Raw genomic sequence first — 16,103 nt, 5'->3', positions numbered from 1 at the left:
TTGCAACATTTAAAAGGCATTCGGATTGGTATATGAATAGGAAGTGTTTAGAGGGATAGGGGCCAAATGCTGGCAAATGGCACTAGATTTATATAGGATATCTGGTTGACATGGACGAATTGGACGGAAGGGTCTGTTTCTCTATGACTGTATGACTCTATATTACAATAGCCCATAATCAGCAGAAGGATGGTAAAAGGAAGAGGTAGGACTGATAACAATTGAAAATATCTATATGCAGAGGGGAGAAGGGCTGGTGGGAAGGCTGAGGTATTAGTAAAGATTTGATATCTGTCTTTATTATGTTACCCAAACCACCGAGTCAGAACAGGAAAGTCAATCATTAGCAGGGTTCAAAATTGATAAGGAGGAAGTTGGATATGCTATTGGTCAGCACAAGATTAGATGCCTCCATGACTATTGAAGGAAGTGAATGTAGAAATTGCAGAGCACTGACCATAAACCCTCTGTCTTTCCTGAGCTCAGATGGTGGTGCTAGAGGACTGGAAAATCACAAGCCTAATGTCTTTCCTGAAAATAGAAGGATATGCTCAACAATCATAGACAAGTCAGTTTAGCTTCAATGGTGAGGAAATTTACAGCAACAATAATCTGAGATTGAATTAATAGTCACATGGACAAATTTGGCTTAATTAAAGAGACTCAGCATGGATTTCTTTAGGGAAAGCATGCTGAGCTAACTTGCTGGAATTTTATGAAGAGGTTTCAGAGAGGATTGATGAAGGCACAGCTATTGCTGTGGTATATGTGAACATTTAAAAGACTTTCAATACAGTGTCACACAACAGACATGTGAGAAAAGTAATATCTGATGGAATAAAAGAGTCAGTAGCTCAAACCCTCTGACCCTGGCAACATCTTCAATTCATTTCTGAAACTCGCCTAGTTTTACAATGTCCTTCCAATAGAGGACCAGAATTGCACTCAATACTCCTAAAGTGGCTGAACCAACATCCTGTACAGCTGTAATGTGACCTCTCAACTCCTGCACTCAGTACAATGACCAATAAAGGTGAGCGTACCAAACACCACCTTCACTATCCTATTTACCTGCGACTCCACTTTCAAGGAACAATGAAACTGCATGCCAGGGTCTCTTTGTTCAGCAACACTCTCCATGACCTTACCATCACCTGTATAAGTCCTGCCTTGATTTGCTTTTCCAAAATGCAGCACCTCACATTTATCTAAATTGAATTCCATCTGTTGGTCCAGCGATAGGATACAGAGTGTAATGGTTTGTGGATACCTTTCACGCTGGAGAGAGATTTGTTGTAGAGTTCCCAGGGTGGGTATTGGGACCCTAGTTTTTACTAATTCATATAAACATAGGCCTAACAGTGGAAGCGGCATGTAAAAGACATGCCTAAGTGATTGCACATCCAACAGATTGGATTTAAACTCCGTAATGGTGCTACATTCTGTCATGAATAATGACAGACAATTAAATAACAAACCAGAGGAAGGACATCCCACAAATATCCCCGCCCTCAATGATAGAGCAGTCTAACACGTCAGGGCAAAGGGCACTCATCTTTCACCAGAAATGTCACGTGGCTAATGCGTACTTCTCTTGAGGCCCACAGCTTTGCTGCCTTCAGCACTGGCACACAGTGGCAATAGTGTGCACTGTCCACAAGATGTATTGCTTTCACTTGCTGAGGCTCCTTCAACTGCAGCTCCCAAACCTGTGACCTCTACTACCTAGAAGGGTGGTCTGCAGATGCATGGGTGCACCGCTACCTGTAAGTTCCTTTCCAAGCCACACATTATCCTATCTCAGAACTATATTGTCATTCCTTCACCGTCACTAGGTCAAAATCCTGCAACTCCCTTCCTGTTGGTAATGTGGTTCTCCTACACCTCATGGACTGCAGCAGTTGACATGGTCAGTGATGCCTAATTCCATGATGAATAAAGTAAAACAATCTATTTTCCTAAAATGTTAAGTGTAGAAACTGGGCAAAGTTTTGAGCAATACATTCACTTACCTCAACAAGCACTTTTCAGACCAATTTCTCTTGGCATTCAGTGCTAACAAAATAATGGTATATTTACTTTTCATTCCACCCATTTTATGACTGAAACTGTATAAATACAAGTTGTAATTGTTGTTGGTCTCTGGCTTTGAGGATATAATTATATCTCTCTGGTTAGACATATGTCATTTCAGGGACATCTAGAATCTGTTTGCAATCTAAAATATTCCAACCATTCCTTGCATATTCAACAGCTTAAAGCAGTTTTCTGTGAACAAACTGTGTGGTAGGCACTATCTTCTACCGTGCAATCTCATGATAGTACAATGAAATCCGGTGATGATTCTGTTATTGCAGGGTTACGTTCATACCACTGTCTCCTGAGATGCTGCTTGGCCTGCTGTGTTCATCCAGCTTCACACTTTGTTATCCTGTAAATATCACACTGTTTAAACTCTTTTGAAACATTTTAATCCACTCTCTTGTCAAATATTGGCAGTGGGTCATGTACTCAGTGCAAGGAGAGTCAAGGAGATTTTTTTTGCATACCATCAGTTTAAAATTCCCCAAGGAGTGATGCTTTCCATCCATATTGCTTTTTATGAAAAGGTAGATAATTAACCATTAGAGATTATTGGTTATGAAGCTTGAGGATACCACTCCATATCATGTGGCCAAATAAGGAGGCAAATCACTACAAACCACATCTGCCAACAGGGAGATTAAACCCACACAATCAGCATTATTCTACCCTACAATCTTGCCATCTAGCTGACTCACCTAACAAACAGTTTATGACAAAGGACTCAAAAAAGTTCTTGTAAAATATTTGATGAACATTAGCTGTAGTCAGCCACAATCGGTTAGTGGTCACAACACAGGGATAAGATCAGTTTGTACGTCATTTTCTTTTGCAAATATCCACCACACTTAATAATTACAGCCAAATTCCAGTAAGGTGTATTGTTTCAAGAAATTATTTTAATTTAAGTAGGCATTGCACCTCGTTAGAACATTTTTTTAAACTGCCAATTTCTGCAGAATATCTTGATAATGACCTAATGACAATGAAAGCCTTAACCTGAGTTTCCCAGTTTCAATGGAAACATCTTGCTCATAAGAGAAAAATAGGTCTCTGTATGAAAAGAAGTTTACAGGAGCGCTTGAGTACAAAATAATATTTCAGAGTTGCGCATAATTTTAGTTTAAAAAAGTACGTGAAACAGAGACTTATGAGTCTTTCTCTCAGTTATTGCACATGGCTTTGTGAGGAGCCAATAGTAATCAATTCGCCTGCTGAAGAAACAGGAAAAGTAAGTAGTCATTGAAATGTTGGTGTCAGCAGGGTTCAGATATTTTGTGAACAGAATAATTTACCATTCAAGGATTTAATATTCAGATGCCTCAGATTAACAAAGTTTTCTTTTGCAGATACGTTGCTGGATGACTTTCTTCTCACATACACAGTCTTCATGTCGACCAATGACTTATGTCACGCATTACTGAGGCAATATCCTTTCAGGTTTCTGGAGAGACTGCAAAGCAACTAAAATGTAAAGAATTATTATAGTTATGAAGCTATTTGTCAAATACCTTTCGACAGGGACAGGTACCCCTCAGAATAATTAGATTTAATTATTTGCCTTAGTTGAACCTGCAGTATTAAGTCATAAACCTAAAAATAGTGCTAATATAATCATTTATGTTCAAACTATTCCATATAGTTTTACATGTGTTATATTGTACAATAATATTTGTAGAATCAACCAGTGTTGTAACAAGTGTGGCTTCCTACATGTTTTGCACTTGAAAACTAATGGCCCTGATATGCCAATGGCAGCTGGGATACCTGTGGATTGTTTTAAAAACATGTCCCTACATAGTTTTGATACATCCAGCCAAGATCCCAAGTATGTTCACCAAAGATAGCCAAAGAAAAATCCACTCAGTGTAGGGGCAGAGTTACAGACCAGGACTTGAACCTTTACACAAACTCACGTTGTATTTCAGGAATTAAAAGTCCCAAAGAGACTCTGACAGAGACTGAAGAAAGGTAAATGGATACGTTGAGTGAGGGGACAGGTAAGGGGTAGTGTGCCAGGGTATCAGGTGCATAGGCTGTCAGGTAGGTAGGGCTCTAGGATGCCAGGTGGTAGATGCCAGGTAAATGATGGAGTGCTCCGCTAGGGTTCAGAGTTTTGGATGCAAAGGATTGTAGGTCAAGTTGCTGAGGAAGGAGCGCTAGCTTTGTGGACAGTTTTGAGTCTGGTGGGGAGGCCATTCAGACAATCCAGGGAATTGAGCCCCAGAATTGGCCCAGGAAATCAGGTCCAATCAGGGACGGGTTGGTGGGACGTGTACAGTTGGATTGGATGCCAAGAATTGAGTTAGATTAGGAGGTGGTTGTCAGGGGTCTGAAAGATGTAGGGGTTAGTGGAGTTGTAGTCAGGGGGAGATCAGTGGTGAACTGGGTGGCAGTGTTCCTTAATACTCATGAATGGGTTAGATTAATTTTTTAATCCCCCTAATTTTTCTGGATTAACTATTATCTTAAGTGAGGTGGAATTCTCTTACTTTAGTAGGCCTTTCCATGCTCAAGGGACATGTCAATCAAAATCTTTAATTTCCAGGGCAATTCCCACCGAGTCAGCAGAGACACTGATTCTGCATTGATTTGACACAATTCCAAAAAGCTGCTCCAATAACTATCTGATCACAAGAATGTGGGGTCAAAACGAGTGCTGACATATTAATAACAGTACGAATGACCATCTTAACTGCGAAGTTATGAATTACATCATTTCTGAGTTAGAAATTTGGATGCTGTTTGCTGCCTCTGTGATAGTGCCATTCTGAACCAGTGCTGTGCACATTGAGCAGTAAATTCTTCCTTATTCTATCTCTTGCTGCGAACAGATGATGGTTCTATGCTCCACTTCCTTCCAGCTTGATGTGATGTTGTAGTTCACCGGAAAATGTGGCTCAGCTCCAACACAATGCACGCTTCCTTGCAGGACTGTACAGCTGCATCCTGAAATACAGTCTAAATTGCCTTGTTTTCCTGTTCCTGCCCACTTCAAACTGTCTGTAGAAGACTATCTTTAATAGTGATCAGCAGGTCTTTGAAAGCTGCTAGTACTCCCTGACACAATGCATCATGTACTGCATGCAGTGACAGCAGTAAACATGAACTGACTTGGGATTATCCTACAGTGTTAAATCTAACCAATGCAAGTATGTCAAGCAATGAGGAAACAATAGTCTTAATATCAAGTATTCCCTTGTGCTGCTTTTTTCTATGCTTCTGTTGTCAATTAAAGTGGACACTAAAATTAAAGTTAACAAAAATCACAATTGCTTCATAGAGTACAGAAATAGAATGAAACAGTCATTAAAGGAGGATTCGAGAGCTAAAAGTATATTACTTGCGCTTGATTCTTGTTCCTGAGTATAGATTTCCCATGAGATGAACGTGGTTGATGTTCTTCCTGTTCTAACCAGTCTTATGGCCTTTCTAAGTTTCGGCCAAGGAAATCAGGTCCAACCAGGGATGGTTGGTGGGACATGGTGGAAATATGAATTAAAAGTAGAAAATACTGGCAGCATGTAACAGGTTTATTAATACCTGGTTAAGATGTCAGCCAAAGGTCAGTGGTGATACTGAGTTGGATCCTATCCTACGTGAGAAACTTGACATGAAAGGAACTAAGTGGAATAACATCAATAGGTAGTGCAGAGAGTTAACATGAAAAACTTATAACACAATAAATCAGGCAGAGAGGAAACCAAACAAAATTAAGAAAGTAACTTTGGCATCAAATTGCTAAAGTCCAGTTCCTCACCAGTTTTCATTATCCTGGCAACAACCTCATTAACCCCATTATTTCCTTACATTCTATTTTTCTTTTGCATGATCTATTTAACTGATTTTGGCTAAACAAGGCACACTCATAACCAGTTTAGAGTTGTGAACTCCTGGATAGTGAATGCTGGACTGATAGTCCTCTAGCCACATTTCATTTGATGACCGTTAAGGGTTGTTAGAGAGACAACCTCTTGAAAAGGTGACCAAGCATGTGGAAGAGGGAAAGGCAATTGACGTGGTGTACATGGACTTCAGTAAAGCCTTTGATAAAGTTCCATATGGTAGGCTATTGGAGAAAATACAGAGGCACGGGATTGAGGGAGATTTAGCAGTTTGGATTAGAAACTGGCTTTCTGTAAGAAGGCAACGAGTGGTGGTTGATGGAAAATATTTAGCCTGGAGTCCGGTTACTAGTGGTGTGCCACAAGGATCTGTTTTGGATCCACTGCTGTTTGTCATTTTTATAAATGACTTGAACGCAAGCATAGGTGGATGGATGAGTAAGTTTGCAGATGACACTAAAGTCGGTGGAGTGGTGGACATTGTGGAAGAATGTTGCAGGTTGCAGGGAGACTTGGATAAACTGCAGAATTGGGCTGAAAGGTGGCAAATGGAGTTTAATACGGATAAATGTGAGGTGATTCACTTTGGGAAGAATAATAGGAAGGCAGAATACCAGATCAATGGAAAGATTCTTGGTAGTGTAGATGTGCAGAGGGATCTTGGTGTCCATGTACATAGATCCCTGAAAGTTGCCACCCCAGTTGATTGTGTTGTTAAGAAGTCTTACAGTGTGTTATTGGGAGTGATAATGGGAACTGCAGATGCTGGAGAATCCAAGATAATAAAATGTGAGGCTGGATGAACACAGCAGGCCAAGCAGCATCTCAGGAGCACAAAAGCTGATGTTTCGGGCCTGGACCCTTCATCAGAGAGGGGGTTGGGGTGAGGGCTCTGGAATAAATAGGGAGAGAGGGGGAGGTGGACCGAAGATGGAGAGAAAAGAAGATAGGTGGAGAGGAGAGTATAGGTGGGGAGGTAGGGAGGGGATAGGTCAGTCCAGGGAAGACGGACAGGTCAAGGAGGTGGGATGAGGTTAGTAGGTAGGAGATGGATGTGCGGCTTGGGGTGGGAGGAAGGGATGGGTGAGAGGAAGAACAGGTTAGGGAGGCAGAGACAGGCTGGACTGGTTTTGGGATACAGTGGGTAGAGGGGAAGAGCTGGGCTGGTTGTGTGGTGCAGTGGGGGGAGGGGACGAACTGGGCTGGTTTTGGGATGCAGTGGGGGAAGGGGAGATTTTGAAGCTGGTGAAGTCCACATTGATATCATTGGGCTGCAGGGTTCCCAAGCGGAATATGAGTTGCTGTTCCTGCAACTTTCGGGTGGCATCATTGTGGCACTGCAGGAGGCCCATGATGGACATGTCATCTAAAGAATGGGAGGGGGAGTGGAAGTAGTTCGCGACTGGGAGGTGCAGTTGTTTATTGCGAACCGAGTGGAGGTGTTCTGAAAAGCGGTCCCCAAGCCTCCGCTTGGTTTCCCCAATGTAGAGGAAGCCACACCGGGTACAATGGATACAGTATACCACATTGGCAGATGTGCAGGTGAACCTGTCATCTTGGGGCCTGGGATAGGGGTGAGGGAGGAGGTGTGGGGGCAAGTGTAGCATTTCCTGCGGTTGCAGGGGAAGGTGCCGGGTGTGGTGGGGTTGGAGGGCAGTGTGGAGCGAACAAGGGAGTCACGGAGAGAGTGGTCTCTCCGGAAAGCAGACAAGGGTGGGGATGGAAAAATATCTTGGGTGGTGGGGTCGGATTGTAGATGGCGGAAGTGTCGGAGGATGATGCGTTGTATCTGGAGGTTGGTGGGGTGGTGTGTGAGAACGAGGGGGATCCTCTTTGGGCGGTTGTGGCGGGGGCGGGGTGTGAGGGATGCCTAGCGGGAAATGCAGGAGACGCGGTCAAGGGCGTTCTCGACCACTGCGGGGGGAAAGTTGTGGTCCTTGAAGAACTTGGACATCTGGGATGTGCGGGAGTAGAATGCCTCATCGTGGGAGCAGATGCGGCGGAGGCGGAGGAATTGGGAATAGGGGATGGAATTTTTGCAGGAGGGTGGGTGGGAGGAGGTGTATTCTAGGTAGCTGTGGGAGTCGGTGGGCTTGAAATGGACATCAGTTACAAGCTGTTTGCCTGAGATGGAGACTGAGAGGACCAGGAAGGTGAGGGATGTGCTGGAGATGGTCCCGGTGAACTGAAGGTTGGGGTGAAAGGTGTTGGTGAAGTGGATGAACTGTTCGAGCTCCTCTGGGGAGCAAGAGGCGGCGCTGATACAGTCATCAATGTAACGGAGGAAGAGGTGGGGTTTGGGGCCTGTGTAGGTGTGGAAGAGGGACTGTTCCACGTAACCTACAAAGAGGCAGGCATAGCTGGGGCCCATGCGGGTGTCCATGGCCACCCCGTTTGTCTGTAGGAAGTGGGAGGAATCGAAAGAGAAGTTGTTGAGGGTGAGGACGAGTTCGGCTAGGCGGATGAGGGTGTTGGTGGAGGGGGATTGGTCGGGCGTGCGGGAGAGGAAGAAGCGGAGGGCCTTGTGACCATCTGCATGCGGAATACAGGTGTATAGGGACTGGAGGTGCATGGTGAAAATGAGGTGTTGGGGGCCAGTAATTGGAAGTTATGGAGGAGGTGGAGAGCGTGGGTGGTGTCACGTACGTAGGTAGGGAGTTCCTGGACCAAAGGGGAGAAAATGGTGTCCAGATAGGTGGAGATGAGTTCAGTGGGGCAGGAACAGGCTGAGACAATGGGTCGACCAGGGCAGGCAGGTTTGTGGATTTTGGGAAGGAGATAGAAACGGGCCATGCGGGGTTGGGGAACAATGAGGTTGGAGGCTGTGGGTGGGAAGTCCCCTGAGGTGATGAGGTCATGAATGGTGTTGGAGATGATGATTTGTTACTCGGGGGTGGGGTCATGATCGAGGGGGTGGTAGGAGGTGTCGGAGAGTTGGCGTTTGGCCTCGGCGATGTAGAGGTCAGTGCGCCATACTACCACTTCGCCACCCTTGTCTGCGGGTTTGATGGTGAGGTTGGGGTTGGAGCGGAGGGCTGCCCGTTCTGCGGGGGAGAGGTTGGAGTGGGTGAGAGGGGTGGAGAGGTTGAGGCGGTTAATGTCTCGACGGCAGTTGGAGATGAAGAGGTCGAGGGAAGGTAGGAGGCCTGGGGGTGGTGTCCAGGAGGAGGACTTGCGTTGGAAGTGGGTGAAGGGGTCAGTGGAGGGAGGGTTAGGTTCCCGGTTGAAGAAGTGAGCGTGGAAGCGAAGGCGGCGGAAAAACTGTTCTATGTCCAACCGTGACTGGTATTCATTGATGTGTGGTTGTAGGGGGACAAAGGTGAGCCCCTTGCTTAGGACTGACCGTTCGTCCTCAGTTAGTGGGAGGTCTGGGGGGATGGTGAAGATTCGGTAGGGCTCAGTGTGGCTGTCTACTGTGGGGTTGCTGGCTGTGGAGGTTGTGGGCAGAGTCATGAGGTTGTCGGCCGTCGGCAGGGTTCCGTCGGCGTCGGCCGCGGGGTTCCGTCGGCGGTGGGAGGAGCCGGGTGGGCGGCAGCAGCTGCGGTGAGGGTGGTGTGTGTGGTGTTGTAACTGGAAGCGGAGGCGGTGACTGCAGCAGCGGTCCCGGAAGTGGTGTGCCCAGCGGAGGCGGGCGTGACGTCATTGGTGGGGTGTCCGGCCGTGTCCTCATGGTCAGTGGCAGCGGGTGCATGGTCGGGGAGGGGCAGGGATAGGCTCGGGATATGGGAGGCGCAGGAATCCCCTTGTGGGTGGCAGGAGCCAGTGAGTTTGTTGTACTTAGATTTTTGGTGTCCAGTAAAGCTGAGTAAAACTGGGTGTTCAGTTTGTGGATCCTGCGGAGGACAAAAAACAGCAGAGGTCCTTTGCAGTTTGGGAGAGGGAGGCTCTGAGCTGGGGCAGGCTGGATTGCAGTGCCTGGAGGTGCCGGCACATGGCTGAGAGTGTCTGTTCAGGACTCGCAGGGAGAAACGCTTTTGGAGGGTCTGAATATTCTGGGTGTAGAGGTGGTCACGGTTGGGGCCAAACTGGGAAGGCTTGAATGTAGACTGTAGTCCAATGGGGATGATCCGGTTCCGTAGGCAGGTGCTGAGGAAGGTGATGTGGCTGTGGTACCTGGTTTGCTTCAGGACATGGTCGAGCAGTTTCAAGGCTGAAGAGATTACAAGAGAGTTGCAGTGGGAGAGAGATTCCCTGAGGTTGGTCCGGAGGGAGGAGGGTAACTTCTTCAGGTTAGGCATCCCTGGAAGAGGCTTCGCAGTGATGTTATGTTTTGTTATAGAACATAGAACATAGAACATAGAACAGTACAGCACAGAACAGGCCCTTCAGCCCACAATGTTGTGCCGACCGTTGATCCTCATGTATGCACCCTCAAATTTCTGTGACCATATACATGTCCAGCAGTCTCTTAAATGACCCCAATGACCTTGCTTCCACAACTGCTGCTGGCAACGCATTCCATGCTCTCACAACTCTCTGCGTAAAGAACATGCCTCTGACATCCCCTCTATACTTTCCACCAACCAGCTTAAAACTATGACCCCTCGTGCTAGCCATTTCTGCCCTGGGAAATAGTCTCTGGCTATCAACTCTATCTATGCCTCTCATTATCTTGTATACCTCAATTAGGTCCCCTCTCCTCCTCCTTTTCTCCAATGAAAAGAGACCGAGCTCAGTCAACCTCTCTTCATAAGATAAGCCCTCCAGTCCAGGCAGCATCCTGGTAAACCTCCTCTGAACCCTCTCCAAAGCATCCACATCTTTCCTATAATAGGGCGCCCAGAACTGGACGCAGTATTCCAAGTGCGGTCTAACCAAAGTTTTATAGAGCTGCAACAAGATCTCACGACTCTTAAACTCAATCCCCCTGTTAATGAAAGCCAAAACACCATATGCTTTCTTAACAACCCTGTCCACTTGGGTGGCCATTTTAAGGGATCTATGTATCTGCACACCAAGATCCCTCTGTTCCTCCACGCTGCCAAGAATCCTATCCTTAATCCTGTACTCAGCTTTCAAATTCGACCTTCCAAAATGCATCATGTTATGTTATGTACAGTGTGTTATGTTTTATTGATAGAGGGATTGAGTTCTGGAGCCGTGATGTCATGCTGCAACTGTACAAAATGCTAGGGCGGCTTCATTTGGAATATAGCATGCAGTTCTGGTCGCCCCATTACTGGAAGGATGTGGAAGCATTGGAAAAGGTGCAGAGGAGATTTACCAGGATGTTGCCTGGTCTGGAGTGCAGGCCCTTTGAAGAAAGGCTGAGGGACTTGTGTCAGTTCTCATTGGAGAGACGGATGCTAAGAAGGGATTTAATGGAGACATACAAGATGATCAGAGGATTGGATAGCGTGGATAGTTAGAGTCTTTTTCCAAGGATGATGACTTCAGCTTGTACAAGGGGGCATAGCTACAAATTGAGGGGTGATAGATTTAAGACAGATGTCAGAGGCAGGTTCTTTACTCAGTGTTAAGGGCGTGGAGCAGCCTGCCTGCCTGACAAGGTAGTTAACTCAGCCACGTTTGGGGCATTTAAACAGTCCTTGGATAAACATATGGATAATGATGGGGTAGTGTAGGAGGGAGGGGCTTAGATTAGTTCACAGGTCAGCGCAACATCAAGGGCCAAAGGGACTGTTCTACTCTGTATTGTTCTATGTTCTATGTTCTAAAACATTCTGATCCATCTATTTGGTTTGAATTTAATGTCGTATACCAAAACTTAAAGACCGTTTTCTAACACTTTTCATTCCAACTAACTAATTGATGATTATTTACTTCTCATAGAATTCTAGGGTAGGGTCTTCAACAACATTTATTATAAATAGTGTTGTTGTTGAAACGTTGCCTCACCCATGAATGTTAGGTTTTAAAGGTGTAATGGAATGTACATGCAGTATCAGTCAGTCCAACTGATCTCCCCCTAATCTGGCCATTTGTCTGTACTTGTGTGTGTATATATATATATATATATATATATACACATATATAAATAAAACCCAGACTAAACCTGTGGTGGGCTCTAGGATGATTTCAGTGGGTTCATAGAATCATACAATACCCTTTGACCCATTGAGTCAGTACCACCAAAAAGACGCAACTCCCTTACCTGTCACACTTTCCCACACTAGACAAATAGCCTTGAATGGTATGATGGTTCAAATGCTCATGCAATTACCTTTTAAAGGATTGTGAGGTTCTCTGCCTCAGCTAACCTCCCCCCCAACCCCCAGGCAGTGCATTCCAAATCCCCACCATTCTCTGGATGAGAAAATGTTTTCTTCAAATCCTTTCTGAACTTTATACCTGTAAATTTAAAACTGTGTCTTCTCTTCTTGACCCTTCCTTTATTTAAGGGGAATGGCTGCTTCTTATCTTCCCTGAATATGTCCCTTAGAATCTTATACACCTCTATCAGGCTCCTTCTCAGCCTTTCTTGCTCGAAAGAAAGCAACTTGAGATTATCCCTAACCCTAATCCTATCGCAGCTTCGTTTCATCATTGAAATGCTCTATCCGAGGCAGTACAATCACATCTTTCTTATAATGCAGTGACCAGAACTGCCCGCAGTATTCTAGCTGTGGCCGAATCAAAATCCTACATAGCTTCAACATAACCTCCCTGCTTTTAATCTTTGTCACAACTGAGAAAAGCAAGTATGTTGTATTCCTTCTTAACCACCCTATTAACCTGACCTGTTTCCTTCAGGAACCTGCAGACAAATACCCCAAGATTCATTTGTTGTTCTGAGCTTCCTAGTGTCCTGCCATTCATTGAATATTCCTTTCCTCCACACTGTCAACTGCCCAGCCAGTCTTTGTGTCATCTGCAAACTTAGTTATCATGCCTTCCACGATCTATATCATTTGTGAATATCCCAAACTATAAGGGAGCCAGCACGGATCCCTGGGTATGCCACTGCACACCAGGCTCCAGTCACACAAACAGCTTTCTATGACCATCGTTTGTCTCCCAGCACTAAACCAATTTTGGATCCAACTTGCCAAGCTTCCCTGGATCCCATGAGCTTTAACCTTCTTTGAGTTTCCCATGTGGGACCTTGTCAAAGGCCTTTCAGAAATTCATGCAAACTACATCATCTGCCCTCCCCTTGTTCAAACACTCTGAGGAATTTCAAGGTCAGTGTGTTTTCACGAAACATTGGTTTACAATATAAAGTACCATTAATGTAAAAACATTTCCTGAGCTGTTGCAGAAAAGCAAAGTGTATATCCATTGTTTCTTTGCTCCTCTGATACATTAATTGTATACTGTATCACACCAAAGCTACAAAGAAACAGTGTTACTGTATGTTATATTCAATAATAGTATAAAACATGGGAGAACCCTAGCATCTTTGTGGCTAGTCATTTAAACCCAATTCAAACTGCAGTTAAGGATACTTCTTGTATTTCATGGGCTATAATTTTTGGGATTACGTAACTTGTTAACGAGAGGTTCTTGTCCTTGTATGTAAGAGTACCGAGCTTTTAATGATCTAAACGATGTATAAATGGCCACATTTCCTCTGCGGTATATCTGCAGAAATCTTTCTGACTTAGTTTCATAACAGTGAGATTTGCCTGTGTTTGTACTTTGCAATTGGTTAAAAGATGGAACGGCATTAGCAGCTAATAATTTTACTGACAGCCTATTCTCTCAGTTGAAAGAGCATTGATGGATACCAAAATCATATCACATACACTTGAGAAGGTTGAAAGATAAAACAAAATGTTACACGACAACAGCTCACGACCTCTGACGTCCCACATGATTGTCTTGGCAATTTCCCAGTACAGCCCCCATCTGTGATACTCCAAGTATGGGGACACAGGTCTGAACAGATATGGCAGGTGATTGTCTCCTGTTGGCTAGGTTGGTGCACAGGTGGGATTTCCTGGTCCCTCAGAACTAGGAGAAGAGGCCGTGACATTAGGCCATGCCAAGCTGGTTTGAGGTCACTACCTAGGTACAGAAGAAGAATATTGTCAGGAGGAAGTTAATGGCCTTCACTCACTGTGTGGAGAGCATCTTGACTCTGACATTCCCCAGTGGCTAATTGACCGTATCCAAGATCCTGGACTGATATCAGAGGCTGCCGTTAGTATATTGTGTTGAAACCCCCTGAGCAAAAACTGCCCCTCTTGACTTGACTGAGGTTTGCTGACAACTAAACCTCTTTGCTTCTTTGTCTGTGTGAGATGGAAGATCAAGATTGAAGCAATGTGAGCCTTGTATCTTTGGATGAGGGGGCAATGTGCAAAAAGGCACAGCAAGGCAATGCAATGGAAGGCAGAGTTGCTGTGAACGTCCAGGTCAGCTCACATTGAGTGAGTGCTATGAGAACAAGCAAAGAACTGTGATACAGCCTGGTCCAGCCCCTGAGCTGAGTGTGTTCCTGACAGCACAGCTGCAGTGTTATGTCATAGTTGGAGCCCAAAGTGCAGAAGCATCTTGTAAGTGAATCAGAGATATGCAACGAGGGTTCGTAGAGGCAGGCAAATGTCAGATGTCAATGCCTGTGGATGTGGAGTGTATACAGCAAGTGCCTGTGGAGCGGATCCGGGGATGTTGGCATTGTGTATCCAAAATGGAGGCTTTCTTGGAGCAAGGGGCCAGCTGGCTTCACCACGTATATGCTGTAATTTCCACGTTGAGTTTTCTTGATGCCTAGCTCTCTAATGCACCTCATAAAATAGGAAGCCGAATATTAACAAGGTGTATTCAGTAAGCTGTTTAATAAGCAATAATACCCCCTCAATTGCCAACTAGCAAGAAACACACCACTCTGCTTGAAAAAAGCGTAAAAGGTGGAACAAGAGGTTTCTGACCTTGAGATGGTCTTCACTGGACTTCTTGTCCAATTCTGTGGCAAATCTCACTATAGTCCGCGTTGCTCATCAAACAATGATGGTGAAGACACTGCCCAGTGTGAAATTCAATTCTCCTGACCAGAAGAGACCCAGATCTCATCGCTGGTCCATGCTTCTTTAATAATCTTTGTCAGTACAAGAGTAAAATTGTCAATATTTATCTAAATGCCAAAAGGGAGGAAGAAGATCGACCAAGGTTTCTGTTCCCCATAAACATGACTGACTGCTGGTGGAAAATAGCAAATATTTGAATGAGAACTGAGTTGGCTTTGCTAGGATATTTCTTGATGGTTGTTGAATCTGTATCACTCATTGTCTACTTGGCCATGTGAAGGATGGCCATTTATTTTAGGTACAATATGTGGTTAATGCTGGTGGATCATTAACCCACTAAGATTCAGCACATCTAAGAGAAGAAAAGTAAAGGCCATGAGAGCGTATAGTATTGAGCTAATATCTAATAACAAAATTTAACATTTTAAACTCAGTGCTGCCAAATCCCTACATAGTGAATGAGATAAGCTGATACATTCAGGATCTGAATTACAAAGTCCAAATTTACATTCTGGAGCTCCAATTATTTACAGAATGGTTGCACATTCATCACATGAATACAGTCTGGAAATTTATATCATCTGAAAAAGGTTAGAAGAGATGAAAAAATTAATGGCAGGAAATAAGCTGATTCTTTGATACCCAGAAAGATGCTTGAACTGCCAGTGCAGTTAGCAAATCATTTCATGTCCCAAAAAGCAAGGTCTTTGAATCTGAGCCCTTCTCCAGGCGAGAAGAGGGTAACTTTATTTAATGGAAAACCTGGTTACAACATACATTGAGACTGGCTATGATCCTGCAATTGATTGAAGTAAGATAATTGATTTAGGACAACATTGTTGGGTATTTTTTGACAGACATAATTATAGGAGCTACCATTCACCCTTGGGGACTGGGCAGTACATAATCATCATTTCTTTTGAACTAATTAATATTTTAAAGGGCACTGATAATATTTTATCAATTTTTTTCCTCTTGTGAGATTGTGACAGCAGCTGCTGCGTTTTTAAGTGGGACGTGGGCATCCCTAGCAAATTAATTGCCCAATTGAGAAGTTCATTCTGGTCAGTCCGTGTTTGTTTTGATGTCATGTCCACTCATATTCCTTGTGCTCCAACCAGGAATGCATTTAGAGGAATCACGAACCAATAAATATTGCTGAACTAAAATGGTGCAATTTTGTTCTAATAGGCAGCAGGCACAAGCACAACAATTTACCTTATGAATTAGAAACCGTGAATTT

General features: G+C 44.4%; 1 protein-coding gene across 3 annotated transcripts in view; it reads left to right on the top strand.

Annotated features, from left to right (window-relative positions):
- Positions 1–16,103, top strand: part of LOC125465745 (rap guanine nucleotide exchange factor 5) — a 171,305-nt gene that overhangs the window by 107,481 nt on the left and 47,721 nt on the right. For all 3 annotated transcript variants that reach the window (XM_048559532.2, XM_048559525.2, XM_048559542.1), the window contains one exon: positions 3,432–3,510. In XM_048559532.2, the coding sequence (XP_048415489.1) occupies positions 3,432–3,510 (79 nt within the window). The remainder of the gene's footprint in view (positions 1–3,431; positions 3,511–16,103) is intronic.

This window comes from Stegostoma tigrinum, chromosome 2 (genome assembly GCF_030684315.1).
Source record: "Stegostoma tigrinum isolate sSteTig4 chromosome 2, sSteTig4.hap1, whole genome shotgun sequence".
NCBI classification, from domain to species: Eukaryota; Metazoa; Chordata; class Chondrichthyes; order Orectolobiformes; family Stegostomatidae; genus Stegostoma; species Stegostoma tigrinum.
This window is presented reverse-complemented; position numbering and strand designations above follow the sequence as displayed.